Source organism: Schistocerca cancellata, chromosome 7 (assembly GCF_023864275.1).
Source record: "Schistocerca cancellata isolate TAMUIC-IGC-003103 chromosome 7, iqSchCanc2.1, whole genome shotgun sequence".
In the NCBI taxonomy this organism is placed as follows: Eukaryota; Metazoa; Arthropoda; class Insecta; order Orthoptera; family Acrididae; genus Schistocerca; species Schistocerca cancellata.
Genome location: NC_064632.1, coordinates 279867071 through 279892765, shown reverse-complemented (window position 1 = coordinate 279892765; position 25695 = coordinate 279867071). Strand labels below are relative to the sequence as shown.

General features: G+C 40.0%; 1 protein-coding gene across 1 annotated transcript in view; it reads right to left on the bottom strand.

Moving 5' to 3' along the window:
• The window catches only part of LOC126092451 (TBC1 domain family member 23), a 251795-nt gene that overhangs the window by 59467 nt on the left and 166633 nt on the right, over window positions 1-25695 (bottom strand). Inside the window, exon 10 of the mRNA XM_049908052.1 lies at window positions 7397-7566. Coding sequence (XP_049764009.1) covers window positions 7397-7566 — 170 coding nt within the window. The remainder of the gene's footprint in view (window positions 1-7396; window positions 7567-25695) is intronic.

Genomic DNA, 25695 nt, shown 5'->3' with positions numbered 1-25695 from the left:
TCATCCGTGACTGGTAACAGTAAATTTGTAGTTTCATTTAATGTCAATAACAGTCATGGTAAAGCCTAACCTAAATGTTCGCATTTAAAATGACAAAGAATTACCTAGGAACCAAGTATTAATGTCCATGAAAATTTCATTAACCGATATTTTTAAGACTACACTTGATTAGCTATTTACTGCAATGTATCAACTGCAAACAAAACAAACTTGGCTTCTGGTAATTTTACTGATTGAAGGTCATTTATATACACAAGAAAAAGCAGCAGCTCTAAGATGGGACCTTGTGGGACACCACATGTAATTAGCTCCCAGTTGGATGATGCCTGATATCCTAATTCATGTGTGTTTCCTAATGACACCCTTTTTTTTCTGCCAGAGATATAGGAATTGAATCATTTTGCAGCACTTCCTGTTACACAGTAATATTATAATTTGCTTAAAAGGATACTGTGATTTACACAGTCAAATGCCTTTAACAGATCACAAAATATACTAGTAACTTGTATTTTAGTGTTAATAAATTAAGTACATTTTCACTGCATGCATAGATAGCATTCTCAATATTAGAGCCCTTTAGAAATCTGAACTGAGACTTGGACAACATATTATTTGTTGTCAGATGGTTAAGAAGCTAACTGTATAATACCTTTTTCAAAATTTTTGAGAATGCTGGACAGAAACTGGACAGTATTCCTGTATCTCCTTTCTTAAACAAGGGCTTAACTTCACCATATTTGAATCATTCAAATAATTTTCCACTGATAAACAACTGTTTACACAGACAGCTTAATATGTTACTAAACTCAGAAGCACATTTTGTTGATATTTTACCACAACCATTAGAATATTTTGACTTTAAAAATTTTATGATGGACATTGCTTCTGCTTGGGTAGTAAGGTTCATATTCATGTTAGTGAAGTTATGTGTAATTTCTGGTCTGAGGTATTCCTTAGCAGCATCTACTGAAACTGACAACCTCATCTTTTCAATAAAAGTTATGAAATGTTTGTTAAAAAGTTTTGCAACATTGCACACATCTGTTACCAATGTGTTGTTTACTTTTAATGCTATTTGCCCTTCTTCATGTGTGGTTTCACCAATTTCCTCCTGCTCTATATCCCATCTTCTCTTTATTTTGTTACCTAGTGTATGTCTACAACTCACCCAGGATAAATGAAGAATATAACTGTTTCTCTAGTACAGTCATAGGTCACATTGAAAACTGCTGCCCTAAGAAAGCAATCAAAGAAAACAGGTTAAATGTTTCAAAACCTTGGATTACAAATGGAATAAAAGTATCTTGCAAAACAAAAAGAAGACTGTACTTAACGTCAAGGGAAAATGATGACTACAGAGCTAAATCACATTACAAATTATATTGTAAAATCTAATAAGATAAAAACTATATGGAATATAGTAAAAAGTGAAACAGGAAAAACTAATCAGGCAAATGAGGAAATTATGTTAAATGTGAATAATGAGTTGATTAGAGATACCTCCAAAATTGCAGACACTTTCAACAACTTTTTCTATTCAGTAGCAGACAACATAGGTTTGCACAGTTCCTCAGAAGACAGTTTAAAAAATTTAAAAATTGCATTTCCGCAGAAATTTGACAAAATTCACCTATATCCTGCCTCACCGAAAGAGATTTCTAATATTATTAGTTCTCTTAAAAACAAATGTTCCAGTGGCCATAATGAAATCAGATCTACCATAATTAAATGTTGTTTCTCAGAACTTTGTGACATACTGAGTTACTTATGTAATGAATCCTTCCACAGTGGTACTTTTCCAGATAGGCTTAAATATGCTATTGTCAAACCATTACACAAAAAAGGAGACAAATCATTAGTGGAAAACTTCCATCCCATTTCATTATTGGCAATATTTTCAGAAGTGCTTGAAAGGGTTATGTACAATAGACTTTATAAACAATTAGTACAGAAAAATTTTCTCATTCGCAATCAGTTTGGATTTCAGAAAGGATTATCAACTGATCAAGCTATATTCACTTTAACAGATGATATATTAGAATCAGAAGTCAAATGTTATTACCACTTGGAATATTCTGTGATCTGCCTAAAGGTTTTGATTGTGTTAAACATATCCTTATACAAAAGTTAAAATATTATGGGCTAACAGGAGTAGCTGGCTCATGGTTCTTATCCTATCTTTTTAACAGAAACAGAGTGTGCCTGTATCAGGCTTACCACATAAAAATAGTCATTCAAAATATGAAACCATGAGACAAGGGGTGCTCCAGGGCTCTATTTTAGGTCCTTGTTGTTCCTATTATATATTAACATGCAATGTCACAAAATGCAAATTTTGTCTTATTTGCAGATGATACAAGTATTGGTATAAAAAACAGTACCCGCAATCTCACCGAGCAATCAGCTGGTGTAATATTTGTAAGTATCAATGGGTGGTTCACAGTAAATGGATTGTCACTGAATTTTGACAAGACCTAGTACATACAGTTTAGTACCTCACAAAGAACACCTGACCCTGTAAGTATAATGTATTCAAACAATGAAATTACAGCTGTAGACAGTGTCAAATTTTTAGGGCTACAAACTGACCACAACCTAGTTTGGAAAACTCACACTCTAGACTTAATAAAACATCTTAGTTCATTTGCAGTATGCATGTGAGCAGAAATAGGTGATTTAGAAACGAAGAAGTTAGTTTATTAGACCTACTTCCATTCACAAATGAGTTATGGAATCATCTTTTGGGGAAACTCCTCTCACAAAGAGAACATTTTCAAAATTCAGAAACGAGTCATTACAATTATATCTGGTGTCAGTCCTAGATCATCATGCAGAGACCTCTTTAAGAAACTTGGTATTCTAACTACTACTGCTCAGGACATATACTCATTGATATCCTTTGTCATTTCCAACATGTCTCTTTTTACACAAAATAGTGCAAAACATGATTATAATACCAGAAACAAAAACAATTTGTATAAGGCCTATAAAAGCTTAACATCAGTACAAAAAGGAGTCAAATACATGGGTACTCATAAATTCAATAACTTACCAGAGCATATCAAAGGTCTTATAAGTGATAAAGATCGGTTTCAGAGTGAATTAAAGAACTTCCTGTTGGCCAACTCTTCTAGTCCATCGATGAATATCTTCACAAGGATTATAGCTCATAACTCTATCTGCATTAGAATTGCACTATATCCATGTATCTGATATAAAAAAAAACCTTTGACTCTTTCCACATCCCAGAAACTCCTCTCCAAGGGGTCCATGGAAAATGATAAACGTAATGTAATGTTATCTTTTTCTTCTAATGCATTTGCTTTGATGTTCGTATTACTATATTGAATACTATGCAGTATGTCTTGTACTGTGCTGTAGCATCAACTTCAGAGCCTTTTCTGACTTACTGATACAGTTTACTTTTTGATTTACATTATACCTTTATTCCTTGAGTAATCCATGATTTCTTTGCAGACTCTGGTCTGAAACTGTGTTCAAATAAGATAAGCACTTTATTAATAAAGTGTTGTACTTTTTATTCATGCCGTTAGTGCTGTGTACATCACTCCAATTCATGTCTTTGAGGCAAGTCCTTGGCTTACTGACCAGCCTCTTGAATTCATATTTAATGCATTTTATATCCTGTTCAGCACCAATATACTGCAATATCTCACTAAATTGCAACAACTTATTCAGCAGAAGTGTTCACACATCAAAATAAGAAAAAAGTCAGAAAAATCAATGGTAATATGTGTAAGATACGTTGCACAGTCCACATCTGGCTGTTAAAAGTTTTCAAATTATTGATGCACTGGAAAATAAATTATCGAGAAAAAGATGCAGAAAAAAAAACCATTGTCAGTTATTGCTAACAAGCATTTCACAGCACATTTTTGAAGCATAGGTGAATGAATATTCAAACTCAGGCTTGTTGTTTTGTTGTTAATGTGAACTTCAGTCCAAAGACTGGTTTGATGTAGCGCTCACACACTTAGCTCCAATACTAAATTGGCGATCCCTTAATGTCCCAAAATGTGTCCTATCACCCAATCCCTTCTTGGACTTACCAGCAGAAAATCATGTTTTTACACTGATCATGTGGCAAAACCAGTAACAGCATGTTATGTCCATGGTAGTATGAATACCTTCATATATGAATTGGTAGCTTATTATCAGGCGTAGTATTTTCAAACAGAGCATTTTGGTTAATCTGAAATCAATGGAAGGTAAATAGCGGCTGGCTTTCTAGAAAGAGCCTAATGAAGAATACACTGTTCATTTGGCTACTGGCCTTTAAGATACAAATATTACAGACATTTTTTCACTACATAACCAAATTTCTAAAGTTATCTCCCACATTAGAATATTCATCCAATGATAGTCTGCATCCGTAGCGCATAGTAACATTACCGACTACCACACAAGAGGGCCCGTGTTCAATTCCCAGCAGGAGACTGGGTGTTGTGTGTCCCTCATCATTCTCTTCATCACTGGCACGCAAGTTGCCGAAGTGGCGTCAACTAAAAAGACTTGCAATACAGTGGCCAAACCCCGAAGGGGTTATCCTGGCCAATAAATGCCATATGATCATTTTGTTTCTCATCCAATGACGGGTAATGTTTGAAATCAGAGTTTTTGTGTATAACACATCATCACTCTTTCAAACAAGATCAGGTGAATTCACTGAACTCTCCAGCTCAGAGCTTGAACCTGAACTCCAATGTTGAGAAAACGTACGTCAATCAATCTTTAATAATCTGTTTAAATGCAAACATTTTAAGTTAATCTGTTTATTGTAGGTCTAGATTTCAACCACAGTGTGGCTATCATCAGTGCTAAAACATATGAACACATCACAGTGCGACACAGGGAAGAATCAAAACATATTCTAGTTATATAAGCTTTGTACAAGAATGGATGATAAAGTACCATAATGGGAAGATGCAAGTCAAACCGTCATTATCGCTTGGCTATACGAGTAGCCCCTACTACACTATCCATGGATAGTTGTTTGATAGAAGCAAAATGAACAGATGCCATGTTGATTTGTGTGTTTGTAAAGCTAAAGTTCCATAACCAATGGCTTCCATATTTATACTTTTGCACTACAAAAATATGCAGATTAATTTACTCACTGCATTAAAGATCTTTCCAAAATACAGTTTTCAAAATAATTTGTTGTGCAAAAGGGTCAGGAAATGTGACATTTGTGGATAAACTGTTACTGCCTGACATCACATCTAGGATATCAGTTCTTTCCAAGGGAATGAATGGTCATTTTAAGGTGATACATAAGTACCAGACTTATGCAAAAGGTTAAGATCCAATTTAAATATCAAATAATTATCAGTTACCCAAATATAAATTAACTAACTATTAGTAAGCTGATGCCTTGAGATTTAACCTTCAAATGGGAACAAGGAAACGCCAGATTTCAAGGCATTTTGTACAGAACAAAACCACCTATTTCAAGTTGATATATTATCATTGACACAAAATAATCATGGAGAGGAAACCTTCCTAGCATACCTAAGGCCATAAACCCCTTGTCTTGTTCAAATTCATTGGTGATACCTTCCTGAGCTGGACCCAGGTCTAAGACACACTATCCTCAATTGTCTGCAGCTTCTACGTCCTCTATCACATCAGCTTTATCTAGTCCTCCTCAGCCTAGTGTGCCACATTCCTGACACTGGCATTATTCACCTCTCTGAAAGTTCCATAAAGTCTCTAGCAATATCAAGCCCACCAATGATCAACAGTACCTCCGTTCTGGTACCTAACATATCTCCTAAACTAAAAATGTTCTCCCATACAATCCCGAACTCTGACTACTCACAGGCAGCACATGTGCAGTGATGAGCAATCCCTTGCCCCAAATACTGAAGGTCTTCACGGACAGGCACTACCTACCAAATCTACTTTCGAAACACATCTCCTGTGCCTTATGCACATACGCACCTAATCTTCTAATGACACCCACAAACAAGCTGCAAAGGAGCACTCCTCCCTTACTTGATTCTGCCCCAAAATGGCAAAGCTACATACTATTATGAGAAATGAGAAACATCCCAGAGCGGTATTTCGTCGCACACACAGTCTACAAAACATCTTGATCCATTACTATGCCACATCATTATCATATGAGTGATATCCCTGTAGAAGACACATGTGAAACATGCACTCACCCAACATATCCTAATCCAGTCCCACAATAAGTGGCAAGGCAACCTGTGAAAGCAGCAGCATATGGAAGCCATTCTACAACTTTCGCACAACCTTTTATATGGGCACGACCAACAACCAAATGTGCATCCGAACAAATGCTTGCAACCAAACAGTGGCCAAAGAAAGAGTTTACCAACCAGAGGTATATGCTGTTAGTCACAAGAGGCTCAACTGCAATGACTGCTTCACAATCCATTCCAGCTGCATCTCATCCTACTCCCCCCCCCCCCCCACCCCACCTACCCCATGCTAGTAACAGCTTCTCTGAATTGAGCAGTTGAAAGTTGTCCTTATAACACACCCTTTAAACCTCAACTCCTCCTGACCTCAATCTCCACTAGCTCCTACCACTTTTACCACAGTTCCCAAGCCCAACTTCACCCCATCAAGCAACACTCACACTGTTATATTCTCTCTCTCTCTCTCTCTCCCTCCCTCTCCCTCCCCCCTCCCCTCTCTTACTCTGTTTTATCTCTGAAACCACTTCCAACCTTTAGTGCATAATACACACAATGACCCACGCCTGCTCCAGAACAAGCTCACCAGTACCACTGTCCTATCCTATATCCTATTCCCTTTCTGTCTTTCCTTACCAACTCTCAACCACATTCCCCTCCATGCATCTCCTTTCTTCTTTTACTGATTTCATATGATATATAATCACATACCCACTCAAGATGAAATGCGAGGACAATGTGGTAAGTTGGACCAACATAGGTATGTTTGTGTGTGTTTTCTTTTAAGTTAGACCTGAAGAGAGATACTGTATTCATTATCTTTTTCTTATGTTTATCTTCACGAACCACTGTTTATTTTGACAGGTCCCTTTAAAATTTTCTTAACCAAGTTATGGTGAAACAAGACAATATTTTTTACAGCTCATGCACTAGAAAACAAAGAAAGTCACACATGTCAACTTATAAGCTGTTACAGGATGCTTAGAAAGATATGCCTTATGTATTTTAATTTCACAAGTTTGCATTTTTTTTCCTTTTCTTTTTTTTCTTTTTACATCTGACCAGTAAAACACATTGGGCACATTTTGTCCATAACTGCATCCATTACTATAGACAAATGACATATGTCTAACTGCAATAAATAGGCAAAAAAAATTTTAAAAAATTATCACTCAGCATGGTCATCTGATGATCAGCTGTGCACATACCTCCATCTTGCTCATCATCAATGCAGAAAACAGGGGCAACATTACGATAGCGCTTGCCCAACTTATCATTACTGCTCACATGTCTGTCGACAGAATTACTCCCTGTTGGGTTTACAATATACTCAAAAAGCTTCCCCTTCATTTCTGCGGATTTGGTCTTCATGGCAGCACTAGAAAACAAAGGAAGTCACACATGTCAATTTGTTATTTTCTTGGTACACTGGATTTAAGTTACACGATATATTACAGGCATACAGGGAAAACAGAAAGCCCATTTTTAAACAGGATAATAAAAGAAACTTTTGTGGCACAGAAATAATGTAAAACACAAAAGTAAGAGAAATAAGTTACGGGTGGAGAAGTTGAGTGTGGAAACATGATAGCACGCAAATGAAATTTCTAGTCACAGAGTATTCGATCTGAAACTAATCATACATCAATTCCAAATATTTATCTTAACCATAGGTGGTTAAAATTTAAGTCTGAAACTACTTTGTAACACCTAAACATTCTGACAGGTTTTTACTCACCAAATAGCAGAGATGCTGATTCGCAGTTAGGCACAACGAAAAGATTCTCACAAATAAAGCTTTCGGCCATTAAGGCCTTCCTCAACAAAACACACACACACACACACACACACACACACACACACACACACACACACACACACACACAACTTACACACACACGACTGCCGTCTCACCCTAGATTTTCCATTGTTTGACAGGTTTTTGTTGGTTTTACCAACAAATGGCTTAACAATGAACATGGCAGGGCTGCAAAATTTAAAAAAATATTCTATGAGTTCCAAGGCATTATCTGCAAAGCAGAAATTTGACTGCTTTTGGTCTATAATTAGGACAGATAGAAGAGAAATTTGATGCTAACGAAAGTGCCTTAGTGGCAGATATATAAGGATGGCACGCGAGCCCCCCCCCCCCCCCCCCACCCCTCTTGCGGGGACCACCCCCACACTGCCACCCGTGCCGCCCCCGCCAGTCAGCCTGCACACTATTTGTTTGTCAGTCGACTCGATGGAATCGAGTTATCGAGTAGTTTTACTTTCCTATGCAGCACGCGCATCCGCATCATCATATTTTATATGTTTCTGTCTGGCAGAGATATAGCTAAGACATACTTACGAGAAAAGTAGCAGCCATTCTAGTGATCTCGACACGTTATTCTGTCTGGCATTTGTTTGGAAAAAGTTGTGAATAGTCTACTGTTTTGTGATTAAAAAGACACTAATGGGAGAGATTCTTCAACACAAGCAAACGGGCATAAGCGCCCTTAATGATTGTGATTCTGTTATGCAAGCGTTGTCTGTTGTCTGTTTGTCCTAGATCTGACTATCCTACTTTGCACATGCTGTACAAAATATTTGCTTGTCTCCCTGCACCTACTGCTACAGTAGAAAGAAGTTTTTCAACACTGCAGCATGCAAAGACATGGCTGAGGTCGACACTGGAGGAGGATCGACTTAATAGCTTAGCTCTGTTGAACACTCAGCCTGACATTGATTGTCCTATAAACAATGTAATTAACCAATTTGCCAGGAAGAACAGGCGCACAGAATTCATCATTTAAGGAAGAGAACCACAATTGTAGTTTTTTAATGTCATAAGATGGCATTGTCTTGTATACATGTGTAATCAGTTTAAATAAAACCTTGATAAACTTTGCATGTGACTTGATTATTTTTTATTATGATAAAAGTAAAGGTAGCTCAAGATATCTTTTGCGCTCCTTCCTTGAGGTTTTTCTGTATCTGCCACTGGTTTGTAAGGGTAAAATAAACTGTCCATGAAAATTGGAAAATAGCGAAGACAACATGAAATTTCAAGGAAATATAAATGACACATCCAAGAATAGTGGGGCAACAATTACTAAGAGACTAAATTTTAGCATCTATAACATGCTATGCTCAGTTAAGTCTACATTATGTAATAGTGTAAAATTGGTAACTGAAGCAAAATTCAGTAAAGATAGCTTAATTTGTTTTGTAAATAAAACTGCCTTTTCCTGTAGCCACTTAATTTATTTATCCCAGGTGTGTTACGCCTTTTTCACGTTCTAAGGCATCAGTGGGATGATTTGCTGAGCTGTGCTTTCTCTCATCTGGTCTCGAGGTTGCACTAACACTTAACATTGACATATGAGCACAACTTTGCATTCTGACCTCCTCCACACTGTTCACCATGTTTCTCCTTCCTTTTTTGTGGTGTACTATTGTTCTTTTGCCACTCGATCTAACTATTTTGTCGGACACTGCTTTTCAAAAAGTCAATATTGCAACTCCATTATGTGTTTCCTTTTCTTTGGCATGTGTTCTAGTACAGAATATATATACTAGACCAAAAAGGAAAAACTCTCCAATAAATTATAAGCTCACCAGAAAAAAATATTAGCCACCCCCTTTAACTGAGAACACTGGTCACTCTGGAGTGCTGTAGACTGTGTGTTAACTGGTATCAGTCAGTAGTGTGGCCCTCCACCACTAACTCAAGTCCACTAACTCAAGTCATGGGAGTGAAGCGGTATGCTTGTGTCAGTCAGTTGTATGGAACAGCAACGTAAGATGGGTCGACGTGGAGATGTGACACAATTGTAGAAGGCAGCTATTGCATTTGGTTGGCCTAAAGGCACACTGTGAGTGAAGTTACCCAATTTGTCAATGTATTAGTGTGGTATAAGGGAATGATGTACCATTTGCAGCAATGTAACAAGATGTAAGAACAGTGGTCACAAAATTGACAGGGACCAGAGACACTTTGTCAGTGACTACTTGACAAGAATTGCTTTTGTTGGAGAATGCAGGTCCATCTCAACCAGTTTTTGAGTGAGTACTGCAAAGGGAGCTGCATGCAATGGACAAATAAAGTACGGTGCCTCACAAGACATCACTGCTCACAGCAGCAGACAACGACACACATTTTCAGTGGGTCAAATAACACAGAAACTACAGTGCATGGAGGGTGCAGATCAGGCCAGATGTGGTTCTGTGTTGTTCTGAGGGCATTTCTCAAACCAGAACTTGGACACTCTTATTTAAATAATTATGAGCATGAACCAGCATATTTATTTCCACAATCTCAGTGACCAAGTGCTTCCCTTTCTCCTAAATCTTCAGGGCTTATGTATTATGGATATTCCTGTACTCCGAGATGACAACAGCTGTATTCACAAGGCCACATGTTCACATTCCTGGCTTGACAATCACTTGGGCATCCTATCACACCTCGAATGAATTCCTAAATTATTCTGCAGATAATGTGTGGGCCTATTTGAAACAGTGCAGTGAGCAACATCCCCAAGATTTAGTAGCTTTACAGGATTTAATAATCAATGAATGGCTTTGCCTGAATAAGGCATAGATGATGACAATTGTGCCTTCTCTTTCTTGGTGAACCGAGGCAATTATCAGGCAGCATTAACACATTATTAGCATACTGTCTCCTATGGGTAACTATTTTTTTTGTCTTATTCAGATTCCTAAACATATATTACACAGTACTTTACAACACTGAAAGAATTCATGTATATCAAGGGCAGAGAGTGGTATACTTGAGATTATCTTTTAGTTTCTGCTCACTAGTTCTTATTTTTGATAATTATTTCCAGATTCTTTTTCTCATTTTTCCTGAAGTACCTTCAATATATTTTCTTTTTATCCTATCTTTGCCAGCCCTGTTTTCTCTTCTCCAGCTCTTTATCTTCTCCTATGTCTTCCTTATGCCAGTTCTTTTTATTCCAGTTTCTTCCTGTACTTTGTCATTTGTCACATACTACTACTACTACTACTACTAAGTGATTTGGGTTCTCCTTCTTTCAGTATTTCAAGAACAGCCTATATATATATTATTCTTTCACACACACACACACACACACACACACACACACACACACACACACACACACATTCTTAAATATTGATCTCATATCTTATCTGTCCTAACAAGCTTCCATATATTTAACTCAAAGTACCTATCACTGGATGTAGACCAATCAATTTTTAAATTGTACATTCTATCTTTCATTTGGCATGCAGTTTCCTGTTATCCCTACAAAAAATTCAGGAATTGTTTGCCCTCTCATGTTCTGACAAATGACATCATCCACAGTGACAATTCCCAATTGTCCAAAAGGCTTCATGATATTTTAAAACGTCATAAAACCTTCCATTCTGTTACCAGCGTATGTTCTCTGTCCCAATCCCAAATAATTTCCTTACAAGCTCATTCCTGCAGCCTATCAATACCTGTCATTTGTGCACAGATCTACCAACAATTGCTAGAAAGAAGGAAGATTCAATTTTAACATCCTACTGATGATGATGTCATCAAAAACAAAGCACAAGTTTGTATGGGAGAAGAAAGGGTAAGGAAGCCACATTTTTTCATAGTAACGTTTCCAGCATTTATCTTAATTTGTTCAAGGAAATCACAAGAAACATATGAATGGTCTGACAAGCATCAGAACCTCACTCTTGAAAGTTAGTGCAGTGCCTCAACCACTGCGCCACCTCACCTATTAGACAAAATGAGAGTTCAGTACATGATTTTTCTCTTACTGTGTTGTCCATATTATATACTTATATTTAATCAATCTGACAGGAAATTTCACTTTGACACCCAACATCAGATCCATCTTACATCAACAACAAAAGTCAGTATTTCACAGTGGCAGGAAAGCTGGACAGTAATGACTTCCAGAGGCATACGTCCCAGCAGTGTGAATGGAAACATTTAAAAAAGGAAAACCATAGAAATAATATGCATAATGTACAAAACAGAGTGTTCCTTCTTCAGACAGGAAAGAGAGAGATTACTTAGAGAAGGTAGGAAAGGAGAGGACTTGGCGACAAATCACTTAGCCACTACGATGAGAGGGGCACACAAGTTAAAGTTATGAGGCTGAATGGAGGCAGCACCAAAAGTTGTGCTCTTGACATTAAGTATTGCCCAGCCTTTCACCTGTTTTCCATCATCACCACTGTCGTCATCGCAACTGCCACCACCATCACCGCCACCGTATCTTTAGCCGCTCTTGGAACTGCCTTAAACAAAAAATTAGATCAACTGTTTACATTCCTGATCCAAACCCATATTGTTCCTCTCTCTCTCTCTGTTCACCACCTCCTATCTTCCATACTCGCTTTTCCAGAATCTTCTTAACTGCCTTGGGAGCATGACACAGCAAAATAATTTGATCATAATTTTGATTTAAATTTTCTGCAACCCTTTGTAGAAACTGGCACTATCCCTTTTTTCCATACTCTTTTCATGGCCTAATAAAAATCCTGCACTGCCAACAATGCCACCTGCTCTCACCATCTCTGCACTTACTTTATCCAGTTCAGGTGCTTTTCCTCCTTTCATATTCTTTATCACTTTCTCAACTTCTTTCCAGGTTATATCCATCTCAACGTCCTCTATATTCCCTGGCTCCTCATTTTTCTCTTCCATATTTTCATTTTGGTAAGTCGGCAAAATGGCCAGAAGAGCGAGCGGTCTTTTGACCATGTGCCCCTCCATAGTGCACCTCTGTGATGTCTAATGGCAGAGAATTACAAGGCAGCTGGTCAACATCTCTTGGGCTTCCAAAGCCTCGATAAGGGGCTCATTTTATACAATGAGGTCAGAAAGCTGCTGTGAGGTACTGCATTAATTTGTAGGCACACATGGTGGTTGTTGTTACTACTGATGATGATGATGATGATGATGATGATGATGATGATGATGAGTTTAAGGGGACTAAACAACTTGGTTGTCAGTCTCTTGATGCATAGGAAATTCTTGTAAAATGATGTGGAAGAAGCAAAAGAGAATTGACAGCTACAGTGTTTGTGACCTTGATGTCATGGTTGAAAATTTGCATGACAGTAGCTAAGAATGACTGTTAAAAGTGAGATAAGACACAGGCAGATAAAAACTATAGCCAGTCACTGAAGGAGACTCTAAGAAGGGTCGTTATAGTCAGTACTACTAAAATGAGGTGAGAAAATGAAGACTGTATGGATCAGAGAGTCAATTAGCTTCAAATGTTAGATAAATAAGATGTAAGACAGTGCAGAGGTAAAAAGTAGCTGGTAGCCACTCAGGCACAAGCTCATTGAGAGACACTCCTCCACATCCACCCTTGAGACCGAGTGTTGAGAAGCATTAAATTTTATTATAAAATCCCACTTTCCCAAAGGAAATGCTTGACTTTGTTAGCTGCTATCCTACTGTCCACACGTATCTGGGTTAGGGAGGTAGGCAGGTGTGTGGCTCATCTCGTATCAGCCAGCAGGGTACACTCTACGAGAATATGGGCTATCATGAGATCACTACCACAACTGCATTGAGGAGAGTCCTCTTGACGCAAAAGGAACTTGTTAAGTCTGGTGACTGATACAAAGTCAGCGCAGTACAATGGTATCCTTCAGGGAGGCTTGGAGAGAAGTACTACGTCACACCTTGGTGGTCCGCTTTATTGTTCTTACCCTTGATTGTTCTCTACTTGAGGGTCGTGGTAGCCAGCCATTCTATATTCAAGGTTTTCAGAATCTGATGTCACAGTCGCAGCAAAGCCCTCAGTATGACAGAGGGTAGAGGCAGCTGTTCCACTAGCTCCACCAATCTGCGATATCATGTAGATCTGCTGGGAGTGGATAGATGTTACATATTGTTACCCTAACTGACAGGTGGAAATAAACAGCCACAACTTCTAATGCAGTGGTTAGTGGCACCTGTTCAAGGAGAGTGTTAGAGGGTATGAGTGTGCGGAATTCTCCAAATACTCTCTCGGCATTAATGTCATTTTTACACTATGATTTTTAGTTTTTAATGGTAGGGAGTTGGGTTTCTGAGATCCAGGTCTTCTGAAGAGCCATGCCAGCTGCAGAATAAGTAGCCACTAATTGACAAGAGTTCAGCAGGGTGGTGACAGCAGCAGTTAGGGCTTCATTGAACGAATGTCAGATAGGGTTCTGAGAAAGCAACAATGGGGAAATGCAAGTACAAATTACTTTGCTGTTCCACCTGAGTGTGTGGTTCTCCATTGGTATTCATAAGCTCAACCTCTGAGGGGGACCAGACTGATCGGAGCAACAGATATTGGTTTCACTTTTGATTTTTTTCTCTCCCTGTGATGTTTCTGTTTCTGTAAGGATTTTCCTGCCTTGGCTTCAGGGATGGAATAGATTCATTCTTTTCTATGACTTGCAGCCTGTGGCTCTGACAGCCACTGCCTGCTGGTAGACTGCTGTCCTGTTCATCCAGGGAGGGGGCACCTCGTCACGTGTTCAAATGGTTCAAATGGCTCTGAGCACTATGGGACTCAACTGCTGTGGTCATAAGTCCCCTAGAACTTAGAACTACTTAAACCTAACTAACCTAAGGACAGCACACAACACCCAGCCATCACGAGGCAGAGAAATTCCCTGACCCCGCCGGGAATCGAGGTGCGGGCTCGTCAGGTGTCTTCTGCCCTGTTTACGACAGAGAAGGGCGAGGCATCTCCTGCTGTACCAATGGGGTGGTTACCATCAGAACTTCGGATTTTGGGGTTAAGGGAGCTGATGCTTTCTTCCACAACTGAAAGCCAGGCAATGACATGGGGGCAGGAGCAGGAGTTGCGGTTTGAGATCTTGTCATCATTGTTGAAGTGAGTTTTGCATGTCAATTGGTTGAGTCATTCAAACTACTCCTTGGCATCTTGCAAACTGAACCTGTTGTCAAATGAGGAATCTGGTATTCTGTGCAGTTTCAAAAAATCTCATAGGAGGAAAATAGGGCTTGACATCACACCTATAAAGCATGACCTTAACTTTCTCAGATAATCTATGATGAGAGGTCCAGAGTCCACCCAAATATCCTTAGGCCCTCTCTGCAAGCGACGAACAAAATGGGCTCCACACTGCTCTAGGTTAATATGCAGTTACTCATCTGTCTTTGGCATTAGGCCCTGGCGAAAGATGGCACCTTTAGTGTTTATGAGGACAGATGGCAACTGATACATCCCCGAGCTTGTCAAAGACCTGAAGTGCCTGTGACTTGTTAGCTTTCAATGTTTTAATCAACAAAGATCCATTTCTAACAACGGAAGCTCCAGATTGATCTGCAATCATTGCACAGCTTTTACACTGATATGACTACTAACCAGCTGTCCACCAGGATGAACAGCTACTGCCAAACAGTGGGCAAGAGTAAAGAAGACCACTCTGTGGCACAACAAGCAGCTGAACATAACATGCTTTATTTCAATGCGTTTCACAACCCAGGCCATATGGATCCTCCCCTACACCACCAGCTTATCTGAAATGCACAGACAGGAGTCTGTCCTTAAAACATGTTCTCCACTCCCAAAATCAAACCAGTCTCAACCTATTGTAACCTATCATCCCCACACCCTCCACCCCACAATTTCTGCCCTAACTCCTCCTCCCTATTCACAGTCCCTCACTCTCTTTATGTACCACCCTCTGCCAATGCACCCACCTGCCTTTCCCTTTCCTTGCTCCTCTCTCCTTCCTCCCCCTCCCCCCCCCCCCCCCCTCCTAGTCTTCCAACACCGCTACTAGTGTCAGTCTTGACATGCTGCCTCCTGGATTCAACACATTCCACCACACAGCACTCTTATCTCTGCCAACCCATACCCTGCTATACCTGCCCTTCTCCCCCTCCCCTTCCAGATTGCAGTTTTCAGTGTGAGCTGCCAGAGATGGCGGTCATGCGTACATCAGGCATGCCTGCTTGTGTGTGTGTGTGTGTGTGTGTGTGTGTGTGTGTGTGTGTGTGTGTGTGCGCGCCCTTTTTTGAAGAAGGCTTTGGCCAAAAGCTAAATGTCTAGCAGTCTTTTCATTGCGCCTGTCTGCAACTCAACATGTCATCTTTACAATAAAGAGCATTTCTCACTTTCTGTACTGCAGCAACTTCTCTGAAGCTATCCTCAATATTTTAAGCAAAAAACTGTGGTTTCATTGTTGCAAGAGGTTATCTGTCAGTTTTGCAGCATATAAAGAACTGGTGGGGTGGGGTGGGGTGGGGTGGGGGAGGGGGGGGGGGCTGTCCACTTCCATTTCTCCTTGCCTGATTTTCAACCTATGGTGTGACCAAATACACAAATGCCATAAGGTTATAAACCTCTGAATCAAAATGATCTTTTCTGCCTGCTGAGATGGCCTTTTTGGCATGGTCACCAGCATGGGTGAGTCTGATCTGTTTCTTTGCACACCATCCACCCTGATGCCACTCACTCTGATCAGAGCCTCTCTCCATGGTTGCCACCCTGTTGGTCAAACTCTGAAAGGGCACCATAAGTAATAAAGGCAAAAAGGTTGAGGGAAAGGTTCTACAATGAGCTAAAACTGATGGATGTCCTAATAGTACCCAAGTTATCAATGTAATAGTTTGACTATATTACCAAAAGAATAGACTGCTAGTCACCATATAGAAGAGATGTTGAGTCGCACACAGGCACAATGAAGAGATGTTATTCATTCAAGCATTCGGCCAAAAGGTCTTTCTGAAATACGGAAAACACACACACACACACACACACACACACACACACACACACACCATCACCATGAGGAGAAAGATGGTGTCAAGAATCTACTGATAAATTAGTGGTGAGTGGGGGAGGGCAGCATACCAAGCATACACAATAATGACTTTCCTTTCCTCTCAGCTGAGCTATATGCCAGGCATAAGCAGCAGTTTAACCACAGTTTTTAAACATCAAATAATTTATATGGAATTACATTCATATGATTAACACACTTTAATTTTCCAGGTAAAACTTAATTCCCTGAGAATTCCAGATTTTCCAGAAAAACTGCCACCTTGTGCGAGCCCACCTACGCACCCACCCAACATGTTCAAATACATGGCGAAGCATGAGTTGTTCAATGAGGATGATGCTCATGAGAAAACAAAATATTTGTTGACAGAATGACCACAGAAGATGCTTTGCAAGTAAAAGCAAAATTCATCAGGTGTGACATTCTCTTTAATTAATTGTACTAAGCTTAAGATGGAAAAACTAATAATAACGCATTTTAAAATATGCTGTGGAAGATGGGCATGCAAATAAACATATCTGTTGACACAATTTGTCGTTACTTTAATATTGCCTTTCCTCTCAATATCCAAAACACAGGAAGAATAGTTTTTAAATAAAGGATTACAAAGAGGATGATCAGCTCCCGTGCAACGAAAATAAAACTAAGTAGAAGGCAAAGAAAATCACAATCCCACCTTTCATACACATTTTTAAAAATACATAAAGGTCCTCCTTAGCCAAATCATAAGCAAGGCAAAGAAACTCCCAAATAGCAATTGCAATGTGGAATGTTGTCTGAGGCACTCTTGGAACTGTAAGTAATAAGGAAGGGCCTGAAAACCTATGACTAAATGACAAAAATGTAAGAAACAAAGGAAAGAAGTGATGCTTCAAACTTATATTACTCAAACACTGCAGCTAACCTCTCATCTCAAATCACATTATCACTACTTTCTGTTCCCATTCCACTTAAAAGGTCAAATACACATATCAAAACAAGTTTTGCATCACCTCGGTTCCAAGAGTTCCAGAACCTGTACAGAAAATTGGAGTAGATATCAACATAAACATCATTTCCGCCCTTTTTATTGCTCATGAAAACCACACATTTCATGTTGTACCACCATACAGCGAGACCTTCAGAGGTAGTGCTCCAGATTACTGTAACACCAGTACCTCTAATACCCAGTAGCACATCCTCTTGCATTGATGTGTGTCTGTATTCGTCGTGGCATACTATCCACAAGTTCATCAATGCACTGTTGGTCCAGATTGTCCCACTCCTCAACGGTGATTCAGTGTAGATCCCTCAGAGTGGTTGGTGGGTCATGTCATCCATAAACACCCCTTTCCAATCCATCCCAGGCATGTTCGATTGGGTTCATGTATGGAGCCCATGCTGGCCACTCCAGTCGAGCAACATTCTTATCGTGAAGGAAGTCATTCGCAAGATGTGCACAATGGGGGCGCGAATTGTCGGCCGTGAAGATGAATGCCTCGCCAATATGCTGTCAATATGGTTGCATCATTGGTCGGAGGATGGCATTCACGTATCTTACAGCCATTATGGCACCTTCCAGGACCACCAGCGGCGTATGTCGGCCCCACATAATGCCCCCCCAAAATATCAGGAAACCTTCGACTTGCTGCATTCGCTGGACAGTGTGTCTAGGGCGTTCAGCCTGACCAGGTTGCCTCCAAACATGTCTCCAACGATTGCCTGATGGAAGGCATATGCGACACTCATTGGTGAAGAGAACATGATGGCAATCCTGAGCAGTCCATTTGACATGTTGTTGGGCCCATCTGTACTGCGCCGCATGGTGTCGTGGTTGCAAAGATGGACCTCGCCATAGACATGCAGTCTATTGCGCACAGTTTGGGTCGTAACATGACGTCCTGTGGCTGCACGAAAAGCATTATTCAACATGGTTGCATTGCTGTCAGAGTTCCTCAGAGCCATAATCTGTAGGTAGAGGTAATCCACTGCAGTAGTAGCCCTTGAGTGGCCTGAGCGAGGCATGTCATCGACAGTTCCTGTCTCTCTGTACCTCCTCCATGTCCGAACAACATCATTTTGGTTCACTCCGAGACGCCTGGACACTTCCCTTGTTGAGAGCCCTTCCTGGCACAAAGTGACAATGTGGACGTGATGGAACCACAGTATTGATCGTCTAGGCATGGTTGAACTACAGAAAACAGTAGCCATGTACCTGGTGGAATGACTGGAACTGATCGGCTGTCGGAACCCCTCCGTCTAATAGGCGGTGCTCAAGCATGGTTGTTTACATCTTTGTGCGGGTTTAGTGACACCTCTCAACAGTCAAAGAGACTGTGTCTATGATACAATATCAAAAGTCAAAGTCTATCTTCAGGAGTTCTGGGAATTGGGGCGATGCAAAACTTTTTTTGATGTGTGTATATTAATTTTTCTAACACCAGTAACAGCAAAGAGATTGAGCTGCACTATACAATTTTATTTTATAGCCTGTTATTGTACATTGCTATATTTCTCTGCCACATTTCTGTATTTCTGTATGGCCAACATTTTTGGTATGCTGGTCAAAAGTCATTACATTGTGGACACGACAGATCTTGCTGGTCCCTATCTCTGGGACTGCTACAGAGCCATGTACCAATAAGGTAATTTGCGACTGTATACTTCAAATTATTAGAATGGTGCTTAAGTTCATAGTGTTTTTCCATAAATTTAATAAACACTACAGATACATCGCAAGAAATCCGAGAATGTTTTATACAACTGTGCCACTGTGAAAGCTTCATTGCCATACAACACATACACATAACAGGGACTTAAATCATCAATAGTATATTCTCCTTCACTATTTAGAACAGTCTGCCAATGCTGGGGTAACTTTTCGATTCCGCGATTGTAGAAATCACATGGCTTCGAGGTGAAGAACTTGTTGAGCCACGTTCAGAGTGCATTTTCCTATAGAAATGAAGTTCCTTGAAGGTTCAACAGAGTGTGAAAAAGGTGAAAATCCGAGGGTACAAGATCAGGTGAATAAGGAGTGAGCAGAATGACTTCCCAACTTAACTCCTGTTATAGTTTTTTGTCAGTTTAGCAGAAAGTGGGCGGGTGTTATCATGGAGTAGCATCATTTCACTCAGTCTTCCTGATTGCTGGTCTTGTATTGCATCTGCAATATATCTCAGTTGTTGACAATAAATGTCAACCATGATGGTTACACCTTGAGGAAGCAATTTTTAATACACCACACCATTGCTGTTCGACCAGAAGCACAACATTATCTTTCATGGACGCGTGCAGGTCTTTGTACGGGGATTTGCTGCCTTGTTTGGATTCAACTATTCCTTTCTTTTCCTTATGTTAGCATAAAGACCCAATTTATCATAGTGATACAGGACAGGACTGATCGGTGTTATTCATGTGCTAATTTATGACGGGCAAGCAGAGATGCACTTATGGCCACCCACTGAATTTTGTGATTTTGGCTTACAGCACTTGGTACACATACACCCAATTTGTAACCTTCCCCATTGCATGAAAATGATGCATGATGGGTATGCTGATGTGATTACTGTTGAATAATGTGTTTAAATGATCTTCAACAAATCCTGAAGGTCTTCCGGAATATGGATAGTTACTAATGTGAACATGATCCTCCTTTAAAACAAGAACACCATTTTCTTGCAGTGCTCTGTCCAATGGCATTATCCCCATACACAGAAAAAATTGTTCTGCCTGTATACGCTGCTGTCACACCTCTTGTCAGAAATGTTCTGATTTCTTTACCTGGCACTCCATTTTCTAGCGTCCACAGCTCCACTCACATCTCCAAATGACAAAATGACAATTTGTACAATCAAATAGCAACAGTGAACTACTAATAAAAAATGACAGTTGATAAATAAATCCATAGGAAACTGAAATAGCAACACGCAAAACAAAAATTTTACGTGCTTAATACACCAACCTAATATCAGAGTAACCCTGAACACCCTGCCCCACTATCACCATGGCTCTTACGCTGAGAAATGTCAGAAATGTGTAGTGCTTGGTTGGAGTGTGACGGATTTGCTGTCATATTATATCTCCCTTGTCTGTGACATAACAGATTTCATTTAGTTTTATAGTAGTGTTATATATTATCCTTTTTAACAGTGAAGACAATCAATTAATGATAATATAATGTAAATGGACAGATTAAAAAATCTACTCACTGAGCGTCGACAGGGGAACAAACACACAAAAGGATTTAACCTTCACAAGCTTTCGGAGCCAGTAGCTCCTTCCTCTAGAGGAAGAGTTGAAGGGGAAGGAAGAGGTGTGAAGGAAAAGGACTGGAGAGGTAGGTTTAGGGAAATTGGTACAGTTTAGAAACCCCACACAAAACCCTGGGTCAGGGGAGACTTACCAGACGGGATGAGAAGGAAATACTGGTTGTTGGGGACTGCACCGGATGAGATTTGAAAACGTGTGAGCTTAAATGTGGAAGACAGGGTAGTGTGCAAGACAGAGATTGCTACTAAAACATCATGCACCAGTTAATAAGAGTGAAAAGCTAAGTACATTGTATGTAACAGAGATGGGAGAGGGATGGCAAAAAATAGAAGAGTCAGAAAATGAAAGATGTAGAAAACTAAAATGGAGTGGAGAAATGAGTAGTTGCTGTGAATAAATGCTGATATGGAAGAAATTAATGTACATTAATTTGTTCAGATGCAGATTCTTTATAGCCATACACCATCACTCTCACTTCAGCCTTCACAGGACATAATTATCCCAACAGCCTAGTTCGAAAACAGATTTTCAGGGCCATCACATCCAATCCTGATACTGCTGATCCCTCCAAAAAACAACTTCATAGCATATCACTCAACAAGGCCACGACTTCCTAAAATCATGCCCTTAAACGAGATCCATTCTGTCTGAGATTTTGCCTGTCACACCCAGAATAGCTTTTCGTTGCCCTCCCAATCTCTGCAATATCCTTGTCAGACCCTATGCTCCTTCTGCTCTCATCTCCATACCCTATGGCTGTTACCCCTGTGACCGACTTCACTACAAGATTTGCCCTATGCACCCTCCTACCACCACCTATTGCAGCACTATAACTGGCAAAACATATACTGTTGTTAGGATAGCCACCTATGAAATGACACGTCATATACCAGCTGTTATGTAAACACTGTTCAGCCTTTTACATCGGCACAAATACCATCCAGTTACCAGTCAGGAAGAATGGGCATAAGCAGAGGGTATATACTGGCAACACACACACAATATCCTATTTCAGAGCATGCTGTACAACATGACAGTCATGACCTTGGTGGCTGTTTCCCCATACACGCCATCTAGATTCTTCCCCCAGACACCAGTTTCTCAGAACTCCGCAGGTGGAAACTAGCATTACAACATGTCCTTGTTTCTCGCATCCCACCTGGGCTTAATTTACATTAATTCCTTTCGTCTCAGAATTTATTCACAGTAAGTACTCCTTTCTGCGCTCTATTTTAATCTTATACATCTTTCATTTTCTGACTTGTCTACTTTTCACCGTCTCCTCTCGCTCCTCTGTTACATACAATGCACTTAGCTTTCCACTCTTATTATCTCGTGCACAATGTTTTAGTAGTAATCTCTGCCATACATATTATCCTGTCTTCCACCTTTAAGCTCTCAGATTTTCAAATCTCATCCAGTGCAGTCCCCAACAATCAGTCTTTCCTTCTCTTCCCGGCCGGTAAGTCCCCTGACCCGGGGTTCTGTGTGACTTTTCTAAGCTGTACCCCTTTCCCTTAACCTCTCCAGTGTTTTTTCTTCACCCCTCTTCCACCAGAAGGAGCCACTGGCTCCGAAAGCTTAAAGCTTGTAAAAGTTAAATACTTGTGTGTGTGTGTGTGTGTGTGTGTGTGTGTGTGTGTGTGTGTCGTCTATTTTCGGCAAAGGCCTTGTAGGGCAAAAGCTTATATTATTGTGACAGTCTTTTTGTTGTGCCTATCTGCGACTCGGCATCTCTGCTATATGGTGCGTAGCAACCTTCCTTTTCATAATATTGTTACATTCCATCCTGGAATTTTCACTGTTTGACATTATCCTTTTTGTTCACGCAAAATACAGGGTTATTACAAATGATTGAAGCGATTTCACAGCTCTACAATAACTTTATTATGCGAGATATTTTCAAAACGCTGCGCACACACATACAAAAACTCAAAAAGTTTTTTTAGGCATTCACAAATGTTCGATATGTGCCCCTTTAGTGATTCGGCAGACATCAAGCCGATAATCAAGTTCCTCCCACACTCAGCGCATCGTTGATGCGAGCTCGCAGTTCTGGCACGTTTCTTGGTAGAGGAGGTTTAAACACTGAATCTTTCATATAACCCCACAGAAAGAAATCGCATGGGGTTAAGTCGGGAGAGCGTGGAGGCCATGACATGAATTGCTGATCATGGTCTCCACCACGACCGATCCATCGGTTTTCCAATCTCCTGTTTAAGAAATGCCGAACATCATGATGGAAGTGCGGTGGAGCACCATCCTGTTGAAAGATGAAGTCGGCGCTGTCGGTCTCCAGTTGTGGCATGAGCCAATTTTCCGCGGGCTACGCGTGAAACTTGCCCGCACGCGTTCAACCGTTTCTTCGCTCACTGCAGGCCGACCCGTTGATTTCCCCTTACAGAGGCATCCAAAAGCTTTAAACTGCGCATACCATCGCCGAATGGAGTTAGCAGTTGGTGGATCTTTTTTGAACTTCGTCCTGAAGTGTCGTTGCACTGTTATGACTGGCTGATGTGAGTGCATTTCAAGCACGACATACGCTTTCTCGGCTCCTGTCGCCATTTTGTCTCACTGCGCTCTCGAGCGCTCTGGCGCAGAAACCTCAAGTGCGGCTTCAGCCAAACAAAACTTTATGAGTTTTTCTACGTATCTGTGGTGTGTCATGACCATATGTCAATGAATGGAGCTACAGTGAATTTATGAAATCGCTTCAATCATTTGTAATAGCCCTGTATATCTCTCATTCTGTGGCAGTCCTGTAACAGTCATTAAATTTAATATACAATTACGCTTTCTCTCTCTCTGTCTCTCTCTCTCTCTCTCTCTCTCTCTCTCTCTCTCTCGTTTTGGGCTACTAAATTGGCTGCAACTAATAGGCTTTAGCATATACTGCATCTGGACTTCAAGACTGCCTATTATAGTGATGCAAGGGGTACCAACTTTGTTAAAAAATCAGTAAATTACTCAACGGACAGTATTTTTCAGTACAGGTAATTTGTTCGTTACAAGCAAGTGTTGATTCATGACGTCATCATCCAGACACGAGTTGACTGTAATCTGAATCCGTTTTAGCAAACTAATTATTTCTCTCAGGCAATAAAATTTTATTGATTATAAAATATAAGTTCTTGAAGTTTATTCAGAATTGGAAATGTTTAAGTAGTAATTACATGCCATAATTTATTTGTTTAATATAAAGGTGTTTTGAATTTTGTATGCATAAGAAAGTGTGAATTTATGTGCGGCTTTTACTCTGAGAAAAGTTATCACTTAGAGTGCTAAAAGTGCACATGTACAGTTCACTGACCTATGTGGTGAATTTTATTTTGTGATCTTGACTTGAATGGAGAGTAAATCCAGTTTCATTTAAACTTTACGTGAGATAGACACAATACATTACTACAAAAGAGTCATTTAGCCTATTATATTCAAAATATCGTGGTTAAGTTTTAATTGAGACACACATCACATTGTTGATTACGTTGCCTAGCACCACTGTAAAGCAGGTTAATTAATTCATTAGAATGATTTGCGATGTAGTAAGGCCCATTACACACACACAATGTTACACAAAGTTTGCTGACCACATGAGTGTATGAGAGTGTTTTTCTTTCCATAAATACCAATAAACTGGAAGTTTCAAAAGTTAAATTATTAACTGCTGTATAGCTTCACTGATTGTCCTACACCACTACGGAACTTGTTGTATCATGTCTCTTCACAGGAGATCTCAAGAAGCCGGGATAAACAAGAAGAAGAAAAAGACTAAAGAAGAGGCATCGGTATATTTGGTACCGCAACTTGGGACTTGAAAAGGATATACTAATAACTTCAGGCCCAAGGCATGAACTTCGACGCATTGGAAAGGATAAGTATTCACAGCTAACGTGATATACTCGCAGGTACGAGTAGGATAGACATTGTATAAAAGAACAGTTCTACGGTTGGTGGAAGTATATTTTTTGAGTTGATATTGAAATTTTTTAACTGTGGATAAAGATATTAGGAAAAATGTACAGCCAAACAAAGAGAGCTGAGATAATGCAACTCAGAGTTTGAAAGTGACAAGTGAGGGGACTGAAAGTGGATATAATCCTCATGAGGAGGTAACTAGGGAACCAATTATGGACCAGCAAGCGCATAATTTGAGTGAGGAAAATCTTGGTGAAAGAGTCCCAAATGTAATAAATGGAGGACAGCAATCACATAATTTAAGTGATAGTAATATCATTGATGTGGAGGTGACAGTAGAAGCAGACCCAAATACAAGTAGAAATACACTACTGGCCATTAAAATTGCTACACCACGAAGATGACATGCTACAGATGCGAAATTTAACCGACAGGAAGAAGATGCTGTGATATGCAAATGATTAGCTTTTCAGAGCATTCGCACAAGGGTGGCGCCGGTGGCGACACCTACAATGTGCTGACACGAGGAAAGTTTCCAACCAAGTTCTCATACACAAAGAGCAGC